The sequence below is a fragment of the Podarcis pityusensis genome, assembly GCF_964106645.2.
Source record: "Podarcis pityusensis genome assembly, chromosome: 5".
NCBI lineage: Eukaryota > Metazoa > Chordata > Lepidosauria > Squamata > Lacertidae > Podarcis > Podarcis pityusensis.
The window spans coordinates 61,679,004-61,691,361 of record NC_138032.1 but is presented as its reverse complement, the minus strand read 5'-3'; the positions used below and the strand labels follow the sequence as shown (position 1 = coordinate 61,691,361).

At 44.6% G+C, this 12,358-nt stretch overlaps 1 protein-coding gene across 2 annotated transcripts in view; it reads right to left on the bottom strand.

Annotated features, from left to right (window-relative positions):
* LOC308477978 (gamma-aminobutyric acid receptor subunit pi-like) overlaps positions 1-12,358 on the bottom strand; it is a 43,936-nt gene that overhangs the window by 30,440 nt on the left and 1,138 nt on the right. The window contains exon 2 of one of the 2 annotated variants that reach the window (XM_081007207.1): positions 1,994-2,078. In XM_081007207.1, coding sequence (XP_080863333.1) covers positions 1,994-2,049 — 56 coding nt within the window. In that variant the 5' untranslated portion in view covers positions 2,050-2,078. Of the gene's footprint in view, positions 1-1,993; positions 2,084-12,358 lie in introns of both variants that reach the window. The other variant, XM_081007208.1, reaches the window with a different exon arrangement.

Below are 12,358 nucleotides of genomic sequence, written 5' to 3'. Positions count from 1 at the left end.
CAGATTTGATTGTTTCCAAATTAGGTAGTAAAATTCTTTAGGCAGGAACCACTTTTCTTTGCATGTTTCTATAGTGACTAGCATAGTATATTCAAGCAAAGGCACACTTAGCTGAAGTCAAAGAGAACAGGAAATCTGCAATCATTAACATTAGAGGCGTAGAGTTTAGTTATAAAGGACAGGAACAGAATGATACCAAAGGCAACCAGTGTGGATCAGTTGACAAAACTGAAAGTCCTCATCTCCCCATAGCCGTCTATATCCTCTTCTCTTCAGGGCTTTCCCCAAGCAATTAGAGACTGTGCCAGCATGAAGCCTGCCACAGCTCTGCCCATTTCAGTCATCTTCTGGAGATGGGGGGAGGGCAGCTTGTCGCAGCAGGAAGAGGAGACACCTGTGACTCTTCACCAGCCTAACTCATCTCTGTCTCTTGGCCTCTCTCCTCTCCAGCCTCTGATTCTGGACTCCCCTCTGCCACAGACTCTCCCAGCTCACTAAGCCCTGTTACTTCTTCAGCTTCTGACACCACCTCTTCTACGTCTTCTCCCTCTGACCACTCATCATTGTCCCACCATCACTCCCTGGGCTCTGAGTCTTTCCCCCTGGGGTTTCCCTAGCTGGTTCTCCCCACCACTCTTCTGTGTCCAACCAGTCCATGACAGCAGCAGTGATGCTTGCCATACGGAAACCAGGTATGCAATGCAACCCCACCTTCACTGCTCCACCAAACACTACTGGGCATAATAAGAGCCCCACTGAACCAGACCAAAGCTTCACCTAGTCTGTTTCCCACAGTGGCCAACCAGATGTCTATGGGAATCCCACAAACGGGACGTGACAATTAACAGCTTTCTCCGTAGTCCCTCCCTAACAACTGGTTGTTGTTGTTTAGTCGTTTAGTCGTGTCCGACTCTTCGTGACCCCATGGATCAGAGCACGCCAGGCACTCCTGTCTTCCGCTGCCTCCCGCAGTTTGGTCAAACTCATTTTAGTAGCATCGAGAACACTGTCCAACCATCTCATCCTGTCGTCCCCTTCTCCTTGTGCCCTCCATCTTTCCCAACAACTAGTAAAGGTAAAGAGACCCCTGACCATTAGGTCCAGTCGTGGCCGACTCTGGGGTTGCGGCGCTCATCTTGCTTTATTGGCCGAGGGGCCCAGCGTACAGCTTCCAGGTCATGTGGCCAGCATGACTAAGCCGCTTCTGGCAAACCAAAGCAGCGTATAGCCACCATGACTAATAACTAGCATTGGCACAGTCCATGATGGGTAGACACAAAAACTACTGTCCCTCTCTTAATGGAGACATCAGCTGTGCAAAAGAAGGAATCACTTATTAGTTTGACTAGTGAAAATACAGTAGACGCTCGGGTTGCAAATGTGATCCATGCAGGATGCATGTTCGCAACCCACAGTGACGCGTCTGCGCATGCGCAGGTTGCGATTCGGCACTTCTGCACATGCGCAAAGCACGATTTAGCGCTTCTGCGCATGCGCTGCCACCCAAACGCGGAAGTAACCCGTTCTGGTACTTCCGGGTTTCGGCGGGTCCATAACCCGAAAAAATGCAACCTGAAGCATCTGTAACCCGAGGTATGACTGTAATGGGATTTCCTGACCACCTTTCCCTCCCTATTCTATTAGTGAATAATACAGTTGCGAGGTGGAAACCTGGGGAAGCACCTCCCCTCTCTCTCTTGGAAAGCCCCAAGGGAGGATCCTGACACGACTTCTCTTCCTCTGCTTCCCATCCTCCACATCTTCCTGTAGTGGGTGAAAATGAGGATCTTGATGGGAGGGGCAGGTCGGCAATGGAGGTCAAAGGAGGACCAAGAGAATTTGAGGGGGCAGGCCTGATCAAAGAAGCTGTAGAGATAGGCTCTCCACCTCCCAAGTTTCATTGTCTTGAAATGCCCCAATAACCTTTTTGCTCCCACCCCAAATGATTCTGCATGCACAGAGGAAGAATGCAATCAATGCCGCCATCTCTTACCTGCATAATATCATTAGGGAAAGGGCTTTGAAACCCCAGCTCGAGGTGCACATCATTGGAGCTGGCTCCAAAAAAAAATCTTTTTCTTTCCTAAAAGCAAATGAAGCAAAAGCCTTACTCGCAGAGCACTGTGAAGAACACAGAGAGTCTTAACAGGTTACATGAGGTTACCAAGGGTGACTTTAAAAAAGGAAAGAAAAAAAGGATCACTGGGGAAATTGCAGATAGTAACATTACTTAATCCTGACAGAGTTCAGAGGGGATTAGCTTAATCCAATTTTGCAGGTTTGTGTTTTACACTTCGGTCCTAAACGGAAGCAATTCCCTTTTATTTAAGTTGAACTTTAAAGCTGGGGTGGGAAACAGCTGGAATATGGGCCATATGTGGCCCTCCCCACCTGAAATGCATTATCCCCTCACTGCTCTCTCCCCTCACTGCAATTAGGCTTGAAAAAAGTTTTCTACTGGAGTCACAGCTTTCCCTCTCTAGTAGGCTTCTCTCTCTCTCTCTCTCTCTCTCTCTCTCTCTCTCCCTCTCCCTCTCCATCAATAGTAGTGAGAATGGCTGCTGTTTTGTCTAACCCATAGGTAGGCAAACTAAGGCCCGGGGGCTGGATCCGGCCCAATCACCTTCTAAATCCGGCCCGTGGACGGTCCGGGAATCAGCGTGTTTTTACATGAGTAGAATGTGTGCTTTTATTTAAAATCCACCTCTGGGTTATTTGTGGGGCAAATGAATTTGTTTTTCCCCCCCGCAAAAGATAGTCTGGCCCCCCCACAGGTTCTGAGGGACAGTGGACCAGCCCCCTGCTGAAAAAGTTTGCTGACCCCTGGACTCTAACCGCCCTGACACTTTTGCAGTTGGGAGACTCAAGGCTGATTCTGTGTTGTCCCTTAATGAAATCTCCTCAGGGCAATTTTTAAAAAAACACACCCAAAAACCTGAAACACCATCTTTTCATATGATAAGCAATAAACTATAACACAGAATAGTCCAATAGCACCTGGAGTGTCAGATTCCTTCCCTGACCTAGTCCAACATCCCCCACTTGGTTAGTTAGGCAACAGACCTCTCATTTGTCCACAATGTCTGTTTTGCAGGTATATGCTGCCTCTGTACATGAAGCTTTAATTTCCCTATCCTAGATAATGTCTTCCAATAGATCTATGCTTCATAAATTTGTCTAATTCCCTTTTGGAGCCACGGAAGCTACTTGACCAACATCTATAGCTCTACCTCAATAGCTTCTTTCTTTAAATAAAAAAACAAAAAAAACGCTAGTGTGACCTTGATTAACTTGCAGTCCTCCAGATAAGGACTTGATTTTACTGACAATTGCCTTTTTCATCAGAAGACCAACAATTTCACCCTCAGGTGTAAGAAGTCCCTGTTCTAGCAACTTTTACATTTTTGCCTTATTAGCTAGCCGAAGAACATTGTCTATTTGACAAGGAGCTAATCCTATGCGTTTTTAGTCAGAAGTAAGCTGTGTTCAGTTTAATGGGGCTTACTCTGAAGAAAACATGCATGGAATAGCAAATGTAGTTCTTCACAAACTCTTCCCAAGGGAGGGGGCAGATATGGGGACCAGTGGAAACACAATACGAACCATTTATTTACCTTTTCTCCCTAATCCTTCATCACTACTCCTTGAACACCTTTGTTGCTTAACAGTAACCACTTCTCTTAATAAACTAGAGTTCCCAGGATTCTCTGGGGGAAGTTCACTTTAAATGTATGATGTGTGTGCATCCCTAGTCCAACTGATCAGCTGCCATAATTTTCTGTGTGCTTGCTGGCAACCTAGGCCCTGTCCCCACTCTGAGCTATGAAATAATTACCCTGAGGGAGGAGTTGTCCTGGTGTTCTCCAGCTCCTGTCAGCTTTCTACAAGTTTATTTTATTCAGAACAATTTATAAATGCTTCATCATTGGGGGGGGGGGGGGAGGCATTCACACACACATCCTATACGATTCCCCAGAAAGGCACAGAATTTTATGATGTGTGGTCACTTCCTGAGACCATTTAATTTATTTATTTATTTTAAATTTACCTCATGGACATGGTAAAGTTCAAGCAACCAAAAGTGTTAAAAGGAAAAGCACCAGAATATCAGAGCAAGATTTTTCAAGGAAGTAACAGCTTTTGTGAATAGTGTTGTTGAATAGAGATGAACAAAACAGCCTACTTCCATCCCATTTCAGCTTCTCTTTCATGCAAAAACAGATCCATGCCGTCTTATTTTCACGTAGGTTTTATTTTTGATTCTAAAAATCCACAGTTCTCCCCAAAAAATAAAAAAGCAAGTGATTATGAGGTGTTTGGAGCACTGCCTCCATTTCCTCTACACAGAGGCAGTTTTAGGGTACCATGACCAGTTTGGCTTCCCTAGGCCCCAGATCCACAGAGGGCACCACAACAATGTTGTAGAGCGGAGTGCAAGAGGTGGAGGGCACTGAATTTAAGCATCGCACAAGGTGCTGCTGAAATTTGAGAGCCCAAAGTCTGCCACAGCTCTACAGCAAGCTTGGGAAATCTGTAGCCCTGATGGACTGGGGGCCCATCAGCCCCGACTAGCATAGCTAATGTAAGGATGTTGGGAGCAACATCTTAACTGGGGTGAGGAATCTCCAGCCTGTGTGCCAGTCTTGGTCTGCTAGGGGGTCCAGTTTGGCCCATGAGGCCAATTCCCAGCAAACCATACCCACCTGCCTATCACCCGGCATCACTCAGTGGCATTGGCTGATGGGCAGGGGGCGGAGTCCCATTCAGCCAGTTCAGCAGAATTAAATACAGACCCCTATCTGAATTACCTACTTACCAGTCAATAAAGATCACAGATAGGGCTTGTAGTGTCTAGCACAGGCCAACATGCAGCAGTCTAGATGCAGTGGACTACAACTCCTATCAGCCCCAGCCAGCATAGCTAATAGCCAGGGGAGATGGGAATTGTAGTCCAATAACCTCTGGAAGGCGGCAGCATGTGGGTTATCTCTGCTGCAGCAAAACTAAGAGCATTTATTTGAAGAGATGGGAGATAAACCCAGGAGGCTAATGCTACGGGACTTCCAGGTCCAGCTGCCGGATTCACTCTTTGAAGATAACCAATTGATGAGAGCAAGCCAGGGGTCATGTCCGCTTTCAGTTATTAGCTGTAGTTTTCCTGCCTTCATTTGGCTGACAAGTTTGCTCCTGGCATGCCACTCAGCCAACTTCTAATTTCCAACAGCATTTGAGATCTTGCCTATCAAAAGCACAGCACAGGAAGACAGCTGAGACATAAATAGGGGGGGAGAAAACGGAGCAGTTCTGTTTAGATGGAGGCCCAGCTTGTATAATTCCTTGTTATGTCCAGTGAGCACTTGCCATCCTTAAGCATCTCCTCTGGGATAGAATGGTATCCCTTGTGACCTGCCCGCTTGACCACAAGGATCTAGGCTAGAGCCTGCTGAATGTTTGATGAATTCAAAATATCGGATGGTCCTTTAGAAAGGAATGTCTGTCCTCGGCAACAGTTACTGTGCTATTTCCAGAGAACAAAAATATTCATGCTTCCCTCTGAAGAAATATGAAGTTATTGGACTGAAATGGATGCTTCTGCCTGCAGTTCAACATAGGATAGAATGGAAGTGTGTGTGTGTAACATGGATGGCACAAGGCTTTTTGAATCCTGAGGCAAGGATGGAACCCATTCACACAAAGGTTTGATGGCTCCTTCACATACAGAAGGAACCATCAAACCTTTGTTACAGGTGTTTGTAAATGATGCATAGTTAACACAGCATTCTAAGCTACAGGAAGCCACTGCAATTTATGCTGGGCTAAATTATGTAATTTATCCCTATTCCAAACTCTGTTCAGGAGTGGCAGAGGGAAAACAAGGCTTTGCAATAGAATCTGACTTACACCACCATTTTGGTTATTGTAACTTCCCTTGGGTTGCTAGGTCACAAGCTATCGCTGAATGGAGTTTGGAATAGAGGTACCGTATTTTTTGCTCTATAAGACTCACTTTTTCCCTCCTAAAAAGTAAGGGGAAATGTGTGTGCATCTTATGGAGCAAATGCAGGCTGCGCAGCTATCCCAGAAGCCAGAACAGCAAGAGGGATTGCTGCTTTCACTGCGCAGCGATCCCTCTTGCTGTTCTGGCTTCTGAGATTCAGAATTTTTTTTTTCCTGTTTTCCTCCTCCAAAAACTAGGTGCGTCTTGTGGTCTGGTGCGTCTTATAGAGCAAAAAATACGGTAAGTTCCCCTCTGTCCCATCCTGGTGTCACCACTCCTCTGGAACACTACATTTTGGGGACTTATGCTGGCCTTGGCTCGGCCACCTTTGCCTCAGCTGCCTGAGCTCTGGCTTAGCTGGGATGGAGGACTTGCGCCAACAGAGCCCCATCTCCACTGGAGATCCACATATTCAAAACTCTGGTCAGTGTGAGGGTTCATGGGATTTGATTACTTCCTAAGCCTTCAAAAGCTAGCATATATTACTAGAGCACCAGGCACTATGTTTTACTACTACTTGTAATATTACTACTTAAAATGTACAGACCTGGACCCTGCAATCATCACCTGAGGCCCTCCTTCATGTGCCTCCTCCATGAGAGATCCAGAGGGTGGCAATGGAAGAATGGGCATTTTCTGTGGTGACTCCTCATTTGCAGAATGCTCTCCCCCAGTAAGGCTCACCTGGCACCTTCATTACATATCTTCGGCACCTGGGGAAAAACATTCCTCTTCTCCCAGTCCTCTAGCTAATTAAATAATCTATGGCTTTTTAAACTGGGGTGAGGGGTATTGTTTTTGTTTGTTACTATGTTACATATTTTTGTGCTTTTCTACTGTAAACCACCCTGTGATCCTTGGATGAAGGGTGGTATAGTAATAAATAAATGAATAAAATAAAGGGGTTTTGTTTTTGTTTTTTTATCGGGTTTTAAGCACACTTCAGTGCTCTGTTGTATGCAACATTACCTAGAAGCTGGGTCCTAGAGAGATAATAATCCTATGACATTTCAGAAAACCATCCAAACAATACAAAGCAAATCATGCACTTTTTTGGTCCAGCCAGGGAAAGCAAAAACTGGTGGAATCTGTTGTGGTCTATTTATTAGGGATGCATCTCTATCACTGTCCATCAGTTGCAATTCTTAACATGGTTTTCCTCCTATTTCCTTGATAATGCATGCCTACTCAGAAGCAAGTCCAATAGAGGTCAGTGGAGCTTACTTCTAGGTAGTGGGATGCCTTAATTTTGCAGTCAGTGGGCCATCTTTTTTCCCATTTTTTGCAATGAAGACTATTTCCCATAGGCATCCGGTCTGCCACTGTGAAAACAGGATGCTGGCTTGACCCAGCAAGAAGGAGCGAAGTGGGTGTGAATTGCTTGTCTACTGTAAACCAAGGTTTGTGGTTTACTGTGTCATGCAAATGCAGCCACTGTGTTGGCATTTTCCACTTAGGAAGATTATATTGCTTTTAAACGCCTACACTGTTTATGTTAACATCTGACTGTAGCTGATGGAAAAGAAAATGGAGAGGTATTTGTAAAGTGGATTAGCATTTTGGGCAATAGGTTTTAGCTTCACACTGCAAACCCTAATGAAGCAATTAGAAAAAAAAAAGCAAAGCAGCCTCACGTTCAGCTTGCATCCATTAATAAAATCTTATGTTCTCAATCAAAGAGTAATTTTAAGGAAACCTTGTGTATGTTTGTATATTGTATATTGTAATATTGACTCATACTGATATATGCTAGAAGCCAGATGAAGGCTTGGCTAAACTGTGTCATAAATGTGTCTCCAAAACAGATGTTTGACAGCCTAAAGGAGAAGATGAGGAGCTGTTGTTGAGAGACATAACTTGCCCAAGGCCTGCCAGTGTGTTTTCATGGGTGAGGTACAATTTGAGCGGAAACCTCCCCGGTGAAAGTCTCAAAAGCTGACATTCTGTCTATCCACTAGCACACACCAGCTGATCGGGCAACACGGCAATGATGCATTTTCGTTTACAACCTTGTTGATTGGAATATTTTAAGCCCTCGTGGTTTGTGTTACGACAGCTTCACATCTTTACATCGATATCAACAGCAACCTCATTCTCCAAACGCCAGTAGGCAAAATGGCATTATCCCCACACAAGAGGGTTTGGGGAGAAATCCCAAGGTTTGCAGGAAAAAAATCTTTAAGGGGTGGGGCTTAAGAAAGGAGATTAAAGAAAAGAGTTTAAAAAGGAGGCAACAATGATGGCATTTAATGAGAAATTGAGCTTTCTTCCTCAATATCAGAATGATGCATCATATCCATACCATGATAGAATACGTGGTATAGTGCACCCCTATTCTGTTCTGAGATGGATCTGATGGATTGACTGCGTATTATTTGGAAATAGCTTGAAGTAGAGACATATAGAATTAGTTGCTTTACTGCTGGTCGTAATCTAACCATTATTTAGTTCTATGGTCCCCAGTGTGGCACCTCTGGGTACTACAGTGCCCATTAATACCTGATTTGGGGCCCAGCCAAGGTCCCCCGGTCCTTCCCAAATATTTGACTTTATTTTTAAATTGATATTTTGGTGGTTTGGGGCAGGGAGGAGTTGGTTGGAAAGATTTGTCTGTTAGTGGAAGGAGTGTTACCTGATTTCTTTTTCTGTTCTTTATCTGGTGGAGAGAGTTGCAGGTGTTTTTTCTGGTTTGTGGGGAGTTCTGAGTTCTGAGCATCACCAGTTTTTCTGCTATAAAATGGGTATTCTGGGTTGCCTACAACAGTCTCTTCATTATACCAATGTGTCCCTGGGCACAAAAAGACTCGGGACATCGGCTTTAGATCACATTCTTTATATAGCCAGCATGCTACTGCATGTTGTTTGCAGTTATTTTACTTTAGGGAAGTTTTTAATAACTGATGTTGTAATGTATTTTTAGTCTTTTGTTGGAAGCCGCCCAGAGTGGCTGGGGAAACCCAGCCAGATGGGCAGGGTATAAATTATTATTATTATTAATTTAGTCTATTGCAAAATCACAAATGGCTGTTTTTTCCATATATTTGTGTACATGGTTCTTCCTGGTATTTTATTTATATGGATCATATATCAATGTGTAAATTGTTACTTTGTATCCCTACTTGTCTTGATTAAAAAAAAAAAAATAATTCTAAGCAGGTTGAAGGTGCAGGACCTTGATGACCCTGTCACTCTGAAAGGGTATGTGTATTCACCTCCTCCCTATAGTCAGGAACCGTGCATGATCAACACAGCACAAACACAGCCTCCTGGTGTACATTTTGCTCAAGGCGGCTTAGTTTGGTCAGTATCAAGTATATATTTCCAGAGTTAACTCTAAATATATTACGTCTGGTAAATAGCTGCTAGAGGGCCGTGAAAATTTGTGTCCAGGCTTTCTAGATTCATCTAGAAAGTGCTTCACGGCCTAGGACCCTCGTACCTACGGGACCGCCTCTCCTGGTATGCCCCACGGAGAGCCTCAAGGTCCATAAATAGCAACACCCTAGTGGTCCAGGGCCCTAAGGAAGTTAGATTAGCCTCAACCAGAGCCAGGGCCTTTTCAACACTGGCTCCGGCCTGGGGGAATGCTCTGCCTCATGAGAGCAGGGCCCTGCAGGATCTGATTTCTTTCCGCAGGGCCTGTAAGACAGAGTTGTTCCGTCTGGCCTTTGGCTTGGAGCCAATTTGATGCCCTCCCCCTCTTTCTTTTTTTCTTTTTCCTTTCTCCTCCTGTGATGAGGCTACATTTTAATATTTTAATTGTATTTTAATCTTGTTTTTAAGTTGTATTCATTCAGCTTGTTTTTATTATTGCTTGTTAGCTGCCCTGAGCCCGGCCTTGGCTGAGGAGGGCGGGGTATAAATTATTATTATTATTATTATTATTATTATTATTATTATTATTATTATTATCTACTGATATACTATCTGAAACCAAAGGAGCACATTGGTTGCCAGATGTGTGTTGGGGGTTTTTTCCATTTCTCCTACCCTACTACATAAACTTTCCATTCACATACATAAACTTTCCATCCCCCACACTGCTCATTCATAAAGATCCATTCACACACACCCATACATCCACAGTGGGTGGAAAGCAGGGCAAGTCCAATCCAGCCAATCACAGCCCACAGTGCATGGATATGGAACCACACTTCCTTGCAATCTCTCTCTCTCTCTCTCTCTCTCTCTCTCACACACACACACACACACACACACACACTGTTCAGCTGATCTATGAGAAACAGCTGAGAAGCAAGGCCTATGGGGTGAGGCAGGGGGGTCTAGGGTGTTAGAAGAGGCTGGTAACAGAATGGGAAGGTCTTGGTAGGCTGCATCTGGTTTGCAAGCTGGTGGTTGTGCCTGTCACCTAAGGAAGCTGGCATTCAGATCTGTCACTGTCTCTGAGGCTAGACTACCTCACAGCACCGTCTAGAGCAGCCTTTCTCAACCTGTGGGTCCCCACATGTTGTTGAACTACAGCTCCCACCACCTCTAGCTAGCAAGGCCAGAGCTCAGGGATGATGGGAGTTGTAGACCAACAACATCTGCGGACCCACAGGTTGAGAACCACTGGTCTGGAGTATAGCATGGGATAACCTTGTGTATGCTACCCTGAGTTTTTTGAAAGAAGAGTGAGACACAAGTTTATGAAAAGAATACCACCACCACCACCAATGCAAATAATTTTTGGAAGGGACACTATCTGGTCTCAACGCTGCTGTGGCAACTCATCACTAAGGTAGATAACAAACAAGCAGGGTTGGGGAAAGCATTTCAAAGTTGTGTTGCCACCACAGAAAAGTCCCTAGTCACCATTCACTAAATCTTGGGTAGCGGGTTGTGTTGAATCAGACACCAACCTCCGCTGCTGATCTCAGCTGATAATCATATTATCTGGGTGCATAATTACCCAGTTCCTGAGCTACATGGGCTCTTAATGGTTAAAATCAGCACTTTGAATTGTGCCAAGGAACAGACAGGAAGCCAGGGGGTGCTGATGGCAAGACTGGCAAGATGTGTCCTGAGCAGCCAGCCTTAGTGAGTAGTCCAGTTGCTATGTTCTCAACCAATGAGGGTTAGAATCATAGAATTGTAGACTTGGAAGGGACCACGAGGGTCATCTAGTCCTTCGATGCAGGAATCTTTTTGCCCATCGTGGGGCTCAAACCCATGACCCTGAGATTAAGAGCCTCACACTCTACCAAAGGCAATTCAGTGCTTTGAATAACTCTTTGACCCAACCCATGATGAGCAGAAGCAGAATGAGTTATAGAAAATAAACAAATTAAAGCCCTATCTGGGCATTCAAAAACAAACACAATGATCATGTGTGGGAGGAGAGTAGGCTCAGGTTTCCAGCCAATGGGGAAAGCCTATTTGAGCCCCAATGTAAACAAGCTCTCAATTTGTTGGCAGTCTCAGGGAGGGGCCAGAACAGAGCACAACAAGAGTGGGGGAGCCAGTGAGGGTCCTCCCCCTGCCTCACACAATTATCAGTGATTGTTTTTGAACACCTAAAAAAGGTTACAGGTGCACTTTTTTATTTAGATGAAGTATTTAGACCGAAGAGTTTAGTGGCTACTTTGGCATAAATTTGTTTTATTATATTATTTGCACGCAGAGTATCCTCTGCCTTGTCTCTGTACTGCTTTTCTGCACCATCCTATATGCTTCTTTGAGGCCTGGTTGGAAACGCAGCATTACTGCATGCAGATCATTTCTTTGGGGCGAGGGACTAATGTAGTCAATGTGGCAGAGGACAGTGTCTCCAATCCCCCTTTTAAGCTATGTGATTCTACTTTCTCTATGCAGCACAAGCGACTGCCATTTACAATGGTACCTCGGGTTACATACGCTTCAGACCCAGAAATAGTACCTTGGGTTAAGAACTTTGCTTCAGGATAAGAACAGAAATCGTGCTGTGGCGGCAGCAGGAGGCCCCATTAGCTAAAGTGGTGCTTCAGGTTAAGAACAGTTTCAGGTTAAAAACGGACCTCCGGAATGAATTAAGTACGTAACCAGAGGTACCACTGTATTATCAACAAGGACACTTTATGTACATTGGAATAAAAAGGAAGAACTGGAAGACACATGCTGCAGCATCCAAAAATAAACAAAAGCTTGAAGGCTTCTCAAGGTGGCAATCAACGTGTGCACATTGAAGTGAGCCCCCTGAAGTCAGTGGGGCTTACTTCTCAGTAAGCATGCATACACTTTTGTTGTAAGAGATAACTTTTAAATATTAGAAAGGGTTCTACATGCCTGGCCAACATGGGCAACTGTTTCCATCAAAGCCACTCTAGCAGAAAAAACATAAAAACATAACATACAAAAACGAATGTTTAACCAGCTTCAGAA